The sequence below is a fragment of the Suricata suricatta genome, chromosome 6, assembly GCF_006229205.1.
Source record: "Suricata suricatta isolate VVHF042 chromosome 6, meerkat_22Aug2017_6uvM2_HiC, whole genome shotgun sequence".
Lineage (NCBI taxonomy): Eukaryota > Metazoa > Chordata > Mammalia > Carnivora > Herpestidae > Suricata > Suricata suricatta.
Genome location: NC_043705.1, coordinates 20,266,368 through 20,282,746, shown reverse-complemented (window position 1 = coordinate 20,282,746; position 16,379 = coordinate 20,266,368). Strand labels below are relative to the sequence as shown.

Below are 16,379 nucleotides of genomic sequence, written 5' to 3'. Positions count from 1 at the left end.
ACACGAAGAAGTCAGTGATTAATTCTGCAGAGGCAATTCTCCTATTTGTAAATTTATTTTACACAGTGACTCACACAGCTCTGCCAACAGAATCAAGTCAACTTCTTGGGCATCTTAGTGAAATGCCTGTATCCACCAGTTTATAGGCCTATAAACTGCATCCTACCTTTGTCCCCATGCTGCTGAAATGGTCTAGACCCACTGGGGTGAGCATGTTATATGGAGGAGGGTGGGGAGGACACTGGATCCTAACTCTCGTCAACAGTGTCATTTTTACTACAGAAACCGTTAAGGGCAGAGGTTAGTGACCGCCCATACCAGGAACTGTTACAGAAATGCAAACTCTCCCGGTTCACCCCAGACCCACTAAGTCATTCCAAAGGTGGGGCCGGCAGTCTGTTTTAACAAGTCCCCTAGGTGGCTCTAATGCATGATCAAGTTCAGGAACCACTTCTCTAAGGAAATACCTTCCTTCCTAACACTTAAGAACATAAAGTGGTTATAGAAATGTTCCTACAAATCACACAAAAGCAACTAAGATTAACCCACTAGAAACAACCTTATGACCAGAGAGACAGGATTCTACTTGAGATTTTTAAATATTTTGCATAGAGAAGTAAGTACAATAAATCATGTACACACCACCCAGCTTAAGAAACATGACAAGCACACTTGAAATACCCTATGTATCCTTGTCACACCCTCTTTGTATTTTTACCGTGTATTCCATCATTTAATAATATACATATTAATTTACATATATTTAAATTTTTATATTATCAACATACTGTTCCTATCTTTTTAGCTTGCTATTTTTCCTTACCACTTTACGTGTTCAAAGTTTATTCCTATTGCTATGTATAACTAATTCTCTTTTATCACTATGGAGAATTCCTGCATGATTATACCATGATCTTAAATCTGTGGCTGATAGCTGTTGAAGTTACTTCCATTTCTTTTTCACGAAAACAAATAATGCTGCTTCATAATGCAATTTCATATAGTCTTCCCAACATGTGTGAAAGTTTCTCTAAGGAACACATCTCAGAATGGAACGCCCAAGGATACGCTCACTTTGGAATGTACAGGACACTGTCAGGTTGATGACTGAAGCGGCAGTGCCATCTATGTTTCTACAACAGTTCACAAATTTCCAACTGTTCTTACCACTCCCGACACTTGGAATTCGCAGACTGAACTTGTGTCTCACTGGAAGAAAAACCCTTCCCTAGCCTCAAGTCATCAAATTATTCTACATTTTTCTTCTAATAGTTTCAAATTTTGCCTTTCACATGTAAGTCCTTAATCCATCTAGAAATGGTTTCTGTGTAGTCTTTGTAAGGATCTGTTATATTATTTTTTTACGCGAATCATCAATTGCCCCAGCTGATCCTTTTAAGGCTACTTCTGTATGTATTAAGTTTTCTACATGAGGGGCTCTATTTCTCCTCTCTGTTTTATTCCATTAATCTTATTATCACTAATCCAATACCACTATGTGTTCATTACTAGCGTTTATGATGAGACTTTATATCTGCCAAAGTGAGCCCACTACCACCCCTTGTTATTCCTGAGGATCGTCTAAGATATTCTTCATCCTGTGCTTGTCAAGTTTGATAAAACTTCAGAACAGAATGGGTGCAAGTGACACACACTGAGCCTCCCATCTCTGCTTTAACAGAACAGCTCCGCAATCAACACAGTGCATGGGCTTCTGGTTAAGCTTTTTTTTTTTTTTTTTTTAATGTTTTATTTATTTTTGAGACAGAGAGAGACAGATCATGAGGAGCGAGGGGCAGAGAGAGAGGGACACACAGATTCGGAAGCTGGCTCCAGGCTCTGAGCTGTCAGCCCAGAGCCCGACGCGGGGCTCAAACCCACGAATGGGAGATCATGACCTGAGCCGAAGTCGGAGGCTTACCCAACTGAGCCACCCAGGCACTCCTGGTTAAGCTTTCTTTTGAGGAAAGAGGTTCCTATACAAACAAGATGGCAAACACTATCTCAACCCATGTATTTCTTTCCCTGACCTTTAGCCTGAGTTTCAGAGAAGTTGAGGAACGTGCTCAGTAAAAATTCGTAATAAGAAAATGGCAACACTAACATGTAAATCTAGGGCCAATGCCAAATCCCATATTCTGACCACTGTGTCATACACAAACTGAAAGTGACATCTAAGTTTAGTAAATAAACAGTGAGAAATACTGTAAGGAACTAAAATGTTTAAAGACTTAAATAAGGATTGCCAATGATTCACACTTACACACTGTACCCCGGGGGGCACCGCAGAAAGGGAAGGGGAAATGTCTTAAGGAAAGAGGCTCTCCCTGGTCTGCCAGGAGCACATTATTGCTATGGTTCCTTACGCTCTCCGATTACACAAATCTTCGTAATAAAGGTATTTTAAAAGGTTTACTACTTTGATTGCTATGAAGAATGAAACCTAAAATATAAAAGGTTTTCAAAGCTCACACAGAACTTGAGCTCTGATATTAGAAAGACAGGACAAATGTACCTGCATCAAATACTGTGCACCTTCTCTCAAGTCGTCTGCATGTACTGGAGCATAAAAAGCCTTCATTTTGTTTTTGATAAGCCACCGCTGATATTTGGCTTGATCAATGGACATCTCTTTCATGGCTTGTCTTCGAGGGCCCTTTTGGAAAAAAATATTAACAATATCATCAACTAGATGATCATCTACTCCACATTTATAAAAATCACCCTGTTACTTCAGCTTGAACAAGTCCCCTCCACCTCGGGGAAGGGGAAAAGAGGCGGACAACAATGTTGTATTTTCCTGTCAGGGAATGCTTCCCAGCACCGAAGACAATGACAAGACAGGGCTGCGTTGCATCAGTGAAGGCAAGGGGGGTGCCACTAAAAGGGAAAAGCCAAGAGGAAGAAATACACACTAAAAAATAACAAGTTTTCAATACTAAGTAAATGAGAGAAATTAGAAATTACCGAAAATGGATATTACATGGAGAAAAATAAGAGCCTTCTGGTTTTCTGTTTTTTTGATGTTGTATTTATTTTTATTTTTGAGAGAGAGAGCATGAGTGAGTAGGGGAGGGACAGAGGGAGGGAGAGGGAGAGAGGAGAGAGGGCAGAGGAGAGAGGAGAGACAGAGAGAGAGAGAGAGAGAGAGAGAGAGAGAGAGAGAGAGAGAGAGAGAGAATCCTAGGCAGGCTCTGATTGTCAGCACAGAGGATGATGTAGGGCTCAAACTCATGAACCATGAGATCACGACCTGAGCTGAAATCAAGAGTCAGATGCTTGCTGACTGAGCCATCCAGGCACCCTGAGCCTTCTGTTTTTCTACATAAAGTTTCTCAGCTTGTTTTTCCTTTGTCCTCAATGTTTATTAATTCTCAGTAACCTGAAAATACCAATGAAAATAGAATTTTGCTATAAAATATAAATGCATTTTTTTCCTTCATACTTCTGTTAAATGATGAAGTAACAGAACTAAGGCAATGGGATTTTTCAACTTGCAATTCTATTTTGATTCTCGCAAGCAACACATAAAATGTGTGATATGCAAATGTTAAAGCAAAAATCTAAAAGTAGGTTTAAGAGCACACCGTCATTGTACATGAAAAAGTACAGGAAAAATACAGTTTGTTTTATAAAGGAAAAAGTTAAGGAATATTGCCCCATCTGTAATTTCCTGTGGTCAAACCCCAACTTGAATTCATAAACTTGGAGACAAACTGAAAAACTCCACAGGTCCCAATTGGGGTCAGTGTCTCAATGTTCTCTCCAGACATGGCTTTGACTTTGCTACCATATAAGCAGAAGAGCAACTATAGCACAGGCCGAGACATGGGGCATCGAACCCAAATTTCTAACAAGATGAACAAAACAGTTTGGGAGAAAAGCTAATCTGACGAATACTCCAAATTTCTAACACAGAACAGCTGACCCATTGTCTAGCAATTCTTTTCAATAACCAAGATGACAAAATCATAAAACTATTTTTGGATAATAAGTTTACCACTATTTTTAATAATGGTATTACTCATGGTTAAAACAAAAAAGAACAGGCAATTAAACTGTTTGAACTTGGAAATCCAGTACTTTGCCCTTCTTATATAATGGATAATAAATATTTACCATGATTTCTCTACCTTTTCCAACCTCATTTTTTTTTCCTGATAGTAAATGCTCTCAGTATTCTCCGAACATTATGAGAAACGTCAGTAAGAAAACACGTACTTTATTTCATTTAGTCTCCTTAGTTATCAAGGAGCTACTTTTCTTAGCCAAAACATCCTGTAACAGAAATATAGTTTGCTAAAATCATGTAACAAATAAGAAAAAAAAATCAAAATTCCAAAATCTTTTCTAAAGTGAGACTCTGAGACAGTTTGGAGGCAAAAATATTTTGAAGAAAATAACTAACTGCAAAAATGCCCAAACAAACTCAACAGACTCATCTTGTCAAATTATTTCACATCTAAAAAGTCCCATGAATTACAAATTATATACACACACTAAAGAATGTTTTAATATAGAAAACAAAATAAACACTTACCATATGTACATGACTACAGATCATCAACCCAACATTTTTTGTGAAATCATGAACAAGATGAAGTAGAGCTGGGCGTGAGTTTGGAGCACCTGTCATAACAAGACACTGTGGCCTAATTTAAGATTAAAAAATAAAACAAAATTAGTTTAGATTTTTGATAACACGCACATGTTTTACATTGCTTCTCTAAGAATGTATTATTACCCTAGAATATCTCCTTTATGTAATTGTTCTCAAGACAGAGATTCTCAAGAGAAGATGACTTTTAACTAGGGTTTCTTGGTACATGAGAAGTACATGAACAAAAACTTTTTGTAGCAAATAATCATGCCAAATGATTATACACCATTTGGAAAGATTACACATCAAGATTTGTATTATAGAAAGAAATGACCATGCTAATTAAAATATATGTAACCATTTTTTACTTGTAAAGGTTAATAAATATTCCAATTCTTTCATAGAGTCCCAAACTTCCTAAGAGTTTGGCCTTTCTTTCATGTACAAAACAGGTCACCTTCCTTCTTAGCTTGATCATATCATAATGATGTCTACTTTGTACTATCAGCCCTGTCGAATATAGCTTAGTTTTAATGATGGCTGTTGTATCACTAAAATCATCTATGGTTGATTTGAAGGTTTCTATTTGAAGTAAAAGTTTTAATTCTAATTATGATGAAAATCAAAATTAAATTCAATTGCCTTTGTAAACACAAGACAATGGATAACTTTCATATATTAACTCTTGATTTTAACTGAAAAAAATGTTGTTCAATGAAAAAATATTTAAGTACCTATTTTATAAGTTGAATCTTAGCAAAGATTCTTTAAAACAAGAATTTATATAATTAAAACAAACTGTAACAAAAAGCAAATAGACTAAAATTCTGACTTAACCACTAAATTGGTAGGGTAGTTCCTAACTTCATAAAGTAAGCATGAGAACTTGAATAAAGACTACAAAAATGAAAACAAACCAGAAAATTAGCTTACTCAGAATTTTAGCAAGTTATCTGAAAAACCAATTCTGTCTGGGAGAAGGGCTTTGGAGCAATCAACAAGAAATCAGCCTCTATCGCCCAGACTGCTAATAGTTCAGCCTCTCTATTTGAGCTTTAGCAGGTTAAAAAGCTCCGCACTAGAAATTACACAATTCCTATCCATCCTGGTGGCTTACCACTGACCCTGTGAGTGGGTTGCAGCCCATATAAGGAAGCTGGCTGCTCTCCATACTTTGTTTCCCTTTCCTGTGAGCCACACCATGGAGGACTCTGACCACATGGACAGAAACACCTCCTAGGAAATGGCATACTGACAAGATACAAGGAATGTGGGACCTGAATGACCAAGTCCAGCAAATCTGCCTGCCATGAACCAACCATGTGCCTCTGGACTACCACGTAGCATGGATGTTTGTCTTATATAACCACTCTATTTGTCAACTTTCCTTAAGTGTAGTTTAACCTACAGTCTAACATAATCTATTACTGCAGTTAAAGAACTGGTAGCCCCTATCTTTACTACATGGTAAATATACCACAAACACTTCCTTTGGTATAGTTGTATCATACCAAAAAAGCAGAGTACAAAATATATTAGGGATGAGAATGAGTAACAATGACAGAGGGTAAACATCTGCCTTCTGTTTTAACTCCTTCCTCAAAACACTCCATCGTATAAAGGGATTTTTAAGGAACAAAAATATAAACAGTCCAGGAATAACTAAGAGAGAAATAGACACATAAATATAAACAAACTCATCATCACCAAAGCGGAGGGGACTGGGGGGATGAACAAAATGGGTGAAGGAGATTAAGGGGTATCAACTTCCAGTTATGTCTTGGGGATGAAAAGTATAGCACTAGGAATAGTGAAAAAGACTGTAATATACTTTATCATGATAAGCATTTCATAATGTGTCTGTTAAATCACTATGTGGTCTACCTGCAACTTCAGAGTTTTAAAAAAGTTTTTAGGGGCGCCTGGATGGCTCAGTTGGTTAAACATCCGACTTCGGCTCAGGTCATGATCTCACAGTCTGTGGGTTCGAGCCCCATGTCGGGCTCTGTGCTGACAGCTCAGAGACTGGAGCCTGCTTCAGATTCTGTCTTCCTCTTTCTCTGTCCCTCCCTCAATCACTCTCTGTCTCTGTCTCTCAAAATAAAATAAAGACATAAAAGAATTGCATAAAAAAATAAAAAATAAAACATTTTAAATTTTATTTATTCTGAGTAAGCTCTATGCCCAACAGAGCACTTGCACTCACGAATGACCCTGAGATCAAGGGCTGCACGCTCTAACAACTGAGCCAGCCAGGCATCCCTAAAACTAATTTAATATTATATGTCAACTATACTTCAATGAAACTTGTAGAAAAAACCCTTCAAGATGACTTAAATTTCTCAAAGAACCAGCAAAGTCACATTCATCTCCCTTTAAGGGGTTCAATGAAAAGCCCCACATACCAACGCAGAGTTTCTCTGGCCAAGGACCCCAGTTACTTCAGACGAGGCTAAATCTAAGAACCCAAGTTCAAGACACAGGAAACAGGGAGAAAGACATTTCAAAATAACTGAAACTAAAAAGTGAAGAAAACAACATCTTCTGCTAAGTGTGGTGAAGGTTGAGATAGTGATATGTATAAAATTAAGTAAAGAAAGAGAGGAAAAAAAATTTGGTTCCAGAGAAAACAAGAAAGCTGTACACGAAAAAGTAGTCATAATTACCACATGGCTCAGCTACAAATCATTGAAAAAAGTCATAAAAATATAGACACCAAGTATGACCTAATCAAAACAACGACATACAACACACTGTGGGAATGGGGTAAAGGGAAGAGTGCAGGTGTGTGGTAGGCACACATGGGGGAAGGCCGTCAATTACATTTAATTAAAATTAAATGAAACATCGAAAAGGACAGCAAAACAACCATGATGTTGGGGAGTATCAAGTAATTACTGAATCAGTCAGCTAAGAGTTGAAAGGGGCTGCCTGTAGTATGACACAAACAGGGACATGAGAAGTCAGGGAACTGTGTTTTCATGATTTTCTTCAGTTTCTCCCAACTATGTTCATGTGTAACTCTGATAAAGTTTAAAAAGCCATACTTCATTCAAGAAAATACATTTCTTTTCAATGTTTCCATTACTATAACAAAGCAAAGCAAAAGGTATTCACTGATGGCAAATTAACTTTGAGTCTTGGTCATACTCTCAGATCTGGGATAGAACTTTCTACACAAAGGGATGATTTCTATTTTCAGCCATACTTGGCATCAACTATTCAAAATGTGCTAAAATTGAAGTTTTCCACCCAGGGCTCTCATTCCTTTTTCTTTTTCCTAATTTCACTCTACTCCACAGTTGAACATCTGTGGTCTCTGGAAACTTTTCATTCTAGAAAAAAAGGGACGGGGGTGGGATCCAAAAAGTAACACAAGAATTCACGGAGACTTTTCTTACTGGGAGAAAACTGGCAGAACAATTCTTTTCTGTCACTCATTCACTCCTCAGGATTTCTTTCAACAGTATTTACCCTTTTGGCTTACTGACACACATGGAAGCCACTGAGATGTGAGTACGCATGACTACAGAAAGTCACCTGCTTACAGCCAGGCTTAACTAAACAGTATGAGAAAGACTATTTAGATCAATTTTTTAAAAAATGATAAGCCTACTTTCCACGAAATACAATAAATAACCTATAATTTATAAAAATCCACATAGGGATATAATGAGATTTCTTGATTTAGAGGGATATATCTGTAACACTTTAGTAACTGAATTTTTATCAATTATTAGAAGCATGTTGAAGTAAGCAATCATTTTTATTTTTTTAAGGAATAGTTTTTAAATTGATGATTTGTAACTATAAAATACAGTCATTTACTGAGTAAAATAGTAAAATCCCCTTTAAGACAGTGATTCATTATCACCAAAATTGGTTTCCAGTAAGTCAATGATGAGAGAAGAAAGCAACTGACATGTGCCTTAGTAAAATTATAAAATTAGGTATGTCAAAAACCCTTAAGAAGTTCATACTTTGTAGTTATAAAGTACTTACTGAACTTTGTTGGCCACAGGGGGAAAAACTGTTCACTTTATGATAGCTGCCATTTAAAAGCCTTCAAATGAGAGACTTCTACCACTTTTACATTTTTGTAAATTAGATTATTTACCTTTGTCAATTTTTGATAACTAAGAAATCTTACCCTTGTTTTTGAATACACTGCCCATCCAAAGTCCAGCCAAAACAAAAACCAATATTCTATGCTTTTGGGAAACTTCTCAGGAATTATCAGCAGACAAAAATATTACCCAACAGTTAAAGAAAGGACAGGCACCTAACACCTAACACCTCACCACTCACCTAAAGTTTTTCACATGGTCTTCCACTCCTGAAAGACGAATCGAATGCTGCAGAGCATTGAGGTAAGTCAAAGCTTGTGTCGAGGATCCCCAGTTCACGTCTGTGGGAAGACAGTGTTATGCAGCAACACACCAATATTAAGCAACGACCTGATCGATAACCAGGTTGAGGAACAGAGAAGGACACAATGCTGTCATATTTAAAATAAACCAAAGTACTGACAACACTCAACAGTTCAAGTGCACAGCACGACACGGTGACAAGGCAACTCTGAACTAGAATTGCATTTAAAGAAAAAGTATAATATATTAAAGACCAAGGCGATAGGGCTACAGACATGCTGTGCATGCAAAATCAAGAATGTCCCACAAATAATTTTTAAATTATTGTTTACGTAACCAGAAGCCTAAAGGAAAAGAGGCAATCTCTGATTGAAAGACTGTAAAACTTTAAATGTACAGTTAATTGTACTTAACAGTTTAAGTTACTGGAACAGGCAAATTTCACTCTGTATTGAATAAACAGCCTGGACATCAAATATGACCTTAGAAATTTGTTACTTCAGAGAAATAATTGTTTCTAAGATGGCTAAAACATTACTTTCTTTGTCATTTCATTTCTAAAGCCAGCACGCTAATCCAAAACCTAATTGCGTCATATCTGGATGACAAAGTGCTTCCTTATAGTTTCAGATGATGACACTGCAGCTACTCTTGTCATTTCTTCCTAACCTCATACTGGGGCCAAAACTTGTCCAACCTTTCTCACTGGCTCTTCCCTCAGTGTTACAGTTACCACAGTACATGGACTGGTCCCAGTACACCTGAAGATCATCTTCCTATGTAGAGATACACCCAAGAGTTATCAATGCGACACATTCTGGGAAAACTTAGAACATGTTTGTCAAATGTTCCCTGCTATAGTGTGAACTAGCAGGAAGATACTATGTCTTTCTAATACACCATCCATTCCACGCTACTTACTACAGCAGGTGCTAAGACCACAGTACTAACATGCTTATTAAGCTAACAGCTACTACAAGAGCTACCCTACAAAATATAATCCTTCCGAAGAAAATTTTAAAATACATTTAGGGTCACCAAAATATTAATAATACAAATGTATCATTTTTCTATAAGTAAGATTAGTTACATTTATGGGCAAGTATGAAATTACATGGAAAAAAAGTCTTATGGTAATTACTTCACTAAAACTACATATATTTGGAAATGAAGTATTTTAGGTTTTACACAAATCACCCTTTAAGTACACAGAAGATGAAGCTTAGATAGGAAAAGTAACAAAGAACTTCTAGGTGCCTTCTAGCTTGAAATAATAAATATAAAAAGTACTGACCTGGTTTTTTGTAGGTCACATAAATATACAGCCCAAGGACTATGACGTATGTTAACAATGCAGCCCACCAGTTAATGACAAACATCACTATGCAGCAAAGAATTGCTCCAATCAGTGATATCCACATGTTGTAGTATTTGAAGGCAGGACGCCATCCTAACAATCACAAATAAAACAGACACATACAAGTTTATAGAATACCTTATCTGCTTTAGACAACAGGACATAAGTGTGACCAAATAGTTTCTTTGTGAGTGCTTTAAACATTCAGTATAAGGCTAATCTGTAAAAGTAAATTCATGGAGCATTATTGAGCACAATTTATTCTCAGAATTTTTGAAGGCCATGAAGAAAGCCTATGTATTTAATTCTACTTAATTCGATGGATCAACCTATCATAGTGAATGCTAAAAACTACAAAATATTGGGAGAAGGTTTCAAATTGAGTTTTTAATAGTGTGCCTGTATGTTCTGGACTGTAGCATGAAATATATCCATATTCTAATGCATACACAAAAGAGTTTATATAAAATTTTCCAGAAAATTGTTAAAAATTCATGAGTTGCTAGAAAAATTAACAGTTGGGTATAGAAATTTCTCTTCAAATATGATAAAGTAATTATGAATTAAATTCACTCTAAAAAATGCTCAAGACCATGTTTTCAAATTTTTATTCCACAGCCTTTTTTTAAATTAAACTTTTAATTGTGAAATTATTGCAGATTCCCACAAGGTTGTGAGAAAGAAACCAGAGAAATTCTAGGGACTTTTTACCTAAGTTTTACCACAAAGATAACATCTTAAAAAGTCATACAAGATCACAACTAAGATACTGAGATTAATACAGTCAAGACAAAGAAGAGTCTAATATAAGCATCTCTTGTGTTATCCTTTTACAGCCACAAATATGCATCGCTACAATTTATATTCTTACAGGAAAAACTGAAACTAAGATGTATGTGTCCCACATTCCATACTTTATCTTCCCTGTGCTGAGAGGTGTTTAGATCCTTAGAAGGAAAAGTGCTTTTCTTCCTTCAATTCTTTCCCTGATGTGCAACTGTTGTTATGGTTTCTAACAAAAAGCCCTCACTGAAAGCCGATGGGGCAGTTTTTCAGTTCCTGGAGACCCTTTACAACACAACTCCATAGAACTTACTGTTTTAAAACTATTTTTCTGGGCAAGTTAGCTGTATCATAACCATGTTCTCAGAATAAACAATAAAAACTGGGAGAATATAATTCTTTCATAGTATTAGTCAGAGTTTGAGATTAATGCTATCTGAAATACTTCCCAGACAAGACACAGTACACTACCAGTAAGCTTCATGACAAAGAGACCTCTGAAGACTGGCTTAACTGGACCGACTGTCAAGGCTGCCTGAGCATTAATGGGCTAATCACTCACAATACCATTTTTTAAAATGTGTTGAAGTTTCATTTTCTCTAAGAACAAAGACATTTACACATTTTCAGAACTTTAAGAAAATGGAAAATCACCTGGAGATTTTGCAAGTGATGCATGGAACACCGAAAAATTGATCAAAGCATACGATGCAAGGAAGAAGTTAGAGATAATCGGAGCAATAACGTTCAGTTCAGCTGCAAAAGAAACGTGAGGCACATTTAAGGACATGTTATATACGTTTTGTAACTTTTAACAAAATGAAATTATTTTAAACCTTCAGATGATAGCATAAGGAATACTCCGGTACCCACACTTCAGATTTAATGAGTGGTTGTATTTTGCAATATATACGTCATATATTTTACTTTTCAGAAATAGACCCTTGGGCCCGTAGTTGAACCTTTTATACCTCATTCTTCCAAAGTGGGTGTATTTTTCCAGTGACATTATATAGATATCCTGAACACATATATAGTCCACAAGTTTTATGCAGTAATGTTTTGGGGAATTCCAAAGTTAGACAAATACCATATTTATCATTTTGTAATTTGATTGCTTACATTTATTAACTTGAGATTTGTTCATTCTGATACATGAAGCTAAAGCTTATTCATTATATTTACTCCCCAATATTAGTCTGCAGTTTCATTCTTCTGTTAATAGGTATTTAAGTTGCTTTCATTTTCTATTATAAATAATGAGACTAAAAACATCTTTGGATGTGGTTCTTTGGGTATATATGCAAGTTTCTTTAAGATATATAATACTAAAGACAACTTTGGACTGTAAGAAACTTTACTCAACATTAATCATTTATTCTCCAAAAGTAGCCATACCAAATAGATACCTAGCAGCATTACATGAGAGTTAGTTTCCATACTCGGTGGTCTAATTCAGACTTCTAATAAAAGCTCACTGTCAATCTTTAGCAGTGGAAGACTCATTTAGCTCACTTGTGATCAGAGGCAAAAGTAGCTCAGGGGAGCCTCTACCTTCAGGAGAGGCACTGAAATCCTTTCCTGTATGCTATCATTTTATTTGATTCAGGGACAAGAACCTAGGAGTTCCCTCTGATGGTAGTAATTTTTGCAAGTATGTACTGAGCACCATTATTTGCAGTATTTTTTATGTACACTTTCATTTAATAAAAAAACTAACTTAGGTTACTAGGCAAAGTAAGGTTTTGTTTATATTTCAGTATTTAGAGCTCATACTATAAATGTTCCAAAATCTGTATTAGCATGTCATGTGTATGACTAACCAATTAAGATGAATCCAAGGGCAATTAAGAATGTTAAGATGTAGCCACGAAGAGGTTCATTGTTTTTCCCATAACCTTTAGCAAACATCTGGAAAGCTGGGTAGATGTTGTCCTTACACAGAGCCTAGGGAAGAAAGGCAAATATTAAAGGAAATATAATGAAATTAGACATACAGATTTCCTTACAGTTATAATAGGTTACTCAGAATGAGAACACAAGTTTTCTACTTCCTGGTCCTCTTTCTTCCCACTATGTCACACTGCTTTACCTACAAACTATAAAGTAGATCAAACATTTCAAGTATCAAAAGGTAGTTGGTAGAGCAAACAACTCAAGTTTTTATCTACTTTACTCCATTGTCATGGTGAAATTCTGTAATGAAGAAAAATGTCAGAGAAGCAAGCATACAAAAAAAAGAAATCTGAAAACTTGAGAAGTATGACATAGATGTGACCTATATCAATGAAAAAAAGTCTGAATCATAGACTTAAAGCAGATAAAAATCCTAATTATAAAAGTTAACCACTTTTCTTAAACTTTACTAAAAACTGGTTTAAGAGATATATTCTGCATTGACTCAACTCATTGGCTACAACTATAATATCTAGAACAAGGCTGCAGAATCAACATTTCATTGGTTGGATCAGTAAATAAAAGTATTTCCTATTTAGTGTTAGTTGTTTACTTAATGTTCATTAAAGGGAGATAACATGTGCCTCATTCATCTTTAAACCCTGAGCAGCTAACACAATGTGTGGCAATGTATGGCATTCAAATGTTCATAAAATAAAACATAAAGGCAGTCATCATGCTAAGATGCACAAGGTCCTCTAATTCTTTCCATTTATGCTTGGACTGCATTTCTTATTCTCACTAAGACATTACAAAATTTGTGCAATGAGAGTATGTTGAAAAAACAAAAATCCATCACCATTTCCAGAAAGACAATTCAAGGACTATACCCTCACAGTAGGTAAATGCACTAATGTTTCTATAAATAGAAATGTTCACAAAATTGAACATCTCTGTCTGGAAATGTGTGAATATATATTTCATACACATATAAAGGCAAATGAGAGATGTGAAAAAAGTTAAGGATTCCAAAGTGAAATATATTACTAAAACTTCCCTTTCAATAAAGCGTGAAGAGGAAAATACCCACCTGAAATATTTTGGGAGCACTCACAAGGGATGCTAATGCGGAAGAAAGAGTGGCTGAGAAGATACCCGCAGAAATTAATGGTGCAAATCCTGACACCATGCTCATTACCTTAGAAAAGTGACAGAAAGGGGAAATTAAGTCTTACAAACAATTCAAGTAAGAACAAAATACTATTCATCTTTATTATGCTAAGGAAGGAGACTAACATCAGGGGAAATACGATAATAACAAACAGCAGAAACGGTTATGTGCATTACAAATTCCTAAAACAGATTTACTAGTAGCCCTCACTTTGCACCTTTTTATTTGGTAAAACTTCAGACACACAGCAGACAAAAGACATATGAACCACCAAGTATCTGTCACCCACTTTCAACAATGGTCAGCTCAGGAGGAATCTCACATTGTGAATCAAACCCCAATTATCACTTAGTAAATGAATGTTTCAGTATGTACCTCCAATGGGTACACGCTTTTAAAACCTGTAACTACGGGGCGCCTGGGTGGCTCCGTCGGTGAAGCATCCGACCTCGGCTCAGGTCACCATCTCCCGGTTTGTGGGTTTGAGTCCTGTGTCGGGCTCTGTGCAGACAGCTAGTTCAGAGCCTGGAACCTGCTTCGGATTCTGTGTCTCTTTTTCTCTCTGACCCTCCCTTACTCATGCTGTTTCTCTCTCTCTCTCTCAAAAATAAATAAAACATTTAAAAAATTTTTTGAAAAACACCTGTAACTACAAAGCCACTGGAATAGTTTAAAAAGTAACTCCTTAAGTAGCCTGTCACCATTCAAATTCCCCAAGTTGTCTATCTTTTCTTGCCTTTTTAAATAGTTTTTTTAAACCAGGATCCACAAAAAGACCACACATTAAATAAGGTTGATATGTTTTTCAAGTTTTTTTCAATCTGCAGGCTCACTGTTTTCCTTTACATTTTATTATTTTTAAGTCATTCTCTTATAGAAGCCTCACATGTGGATTTCGTCGACTGCACCTCCAACTTGTGGTATCTAACCCGTGCTCTCACCTCTATATTTCTAGTGAATTGACAGATCTAGACAGTGCATCAGAACAAAGTACAAGTTTTCTGGCAAAAGTATTTCAAGATGGTACAATGCACTTCTATCAAGAAGGCTGTTTTTCTTTCTGTTCTTTTCTTTCTCTCTCTCAGGTTGTTTTTTTTCCTTTCCTTTTTTCCTCCCTCCCTCCCCCCCGCCTCTCTCTATGAGATTGGTATTGTGGTTATGTTTTTTCTTTTTAAAAAGAGACATCAACTTTTGGAGCCTAATGTGGAAATATTTCTCCCTTAAAGGATGTAAGTCTGTGATTTGTCTTTAAATAATGCAAGAAGTAGTAAGTTATAAATAAAACGAAGTCAGCCAAGCACTGGTAATTGATAAAAGCTGATAATGTACATTACACTGCTTTCTCTATCTTTGTATGTGTTCAAAAATTTCCCGAAAGAAGTTTTAAAAAAATGAACTGATCACTTAAATTCTGAGAAGACAACCATATAAATCCAAACTGAGGGGCAAAACACAAAGTACCAAGCCTTGAGTCTTTAAAACAGCAACACCCTGGAAGATTAAAACAGGCGGGCTGGAAACTCCTAGATTATACGATTTTAAAACAACACGGTAACTAAATGCCCTGCATAACCTAGATTGGATCTTGGATCTAAGAAAAATAGCTGTAAGGGATGTTACTGGATCAAGTGGGAAAAATGAAGATGGAATATATATTCAGGTAACAGTACTTCAACAACAGTACATTCCTGAAGTGTGAAAACTATACTTGCTCATAGAGAATATTTCAACAGTTCAAACTGATGGGCATTTTATGATGTGTATGATTTATTCTCAAATATTTGAGAACAAAAAGAATATACATATATACGAAGGTAAAGCCATGGAGCAAAACATAAACATCTGGCAAATTTAAGTGAAGAGGTAGGTATACAGGTATTCATTGCACTGTTCCTTCCACATCTTTGAAAACTGTAAAGATATAAAAACTGAGGTGGAAAAGTTGGAGGATTCAGGTACTGTCCACTGGACCCATCCATTATAAATTCCACCAGCAGTAAATGGTGATCATCACCTAGATTCTCATTTCTTCCTTAGTAGAGATTTACTTTTCACTTATACTGACCACCAAGACCGTGCCAACTAAGGAGGAGGAGACAAGGAAATAAGGTTTTAAGGTGTTTGTGACTATTTTACCCTTGACTGTAACTTTATACTTTAAACCAGATGTAAAATTAGCTATAGGCACAATCCCTGGCCATA

General features: G+C 36.1%; 1 protein-coding gene across 1 annotated transcript in view; it reads right to left on the bottom strand.

Moving 5' to 3' along the window:
- Positions 1 to 16,379, bottom strand: part of SLC12A2 (solute carrier family 12 member 2) — a 98,219-nt gene that overhangs the window by 22,867 nt on the left and 58,973 nt on the right. The window contains exons 14-20 of the mRNA XM_029941158.1: positions 14,097 to 14,204; positions 12,934 to 13,057; positions 11,765 to 11,866; positions 10,265 to 10,420; positions 8,909 to 9,008; positions 4,541 to 4,652; positions 2,516 to 2,656 (exon numbers count right to left, since the gene is read on the bottom strand). Coding sequence (XP_029797018.1) covers positions 2,516 to 2,656; positions 4,541 to 4,652; positions 8,909 to 9,008; positions 10,265 to 10,420; positions 11,765 to 11,866; positions 12,934 to 13,057; positions 14,097 to 14,204 — 843 coding nt within the window. The remainder of the gene's footprint in view (positions 1 to 2,515; positions 2,657 to 4,540; positions 4,653 to 8,908; positions 9,009 to 10,264; positions 10,421 to 11,764; positions 11,867 to 12,933; positions 13,058 to 14,096; positions 14,205 to 16,379) is intronic.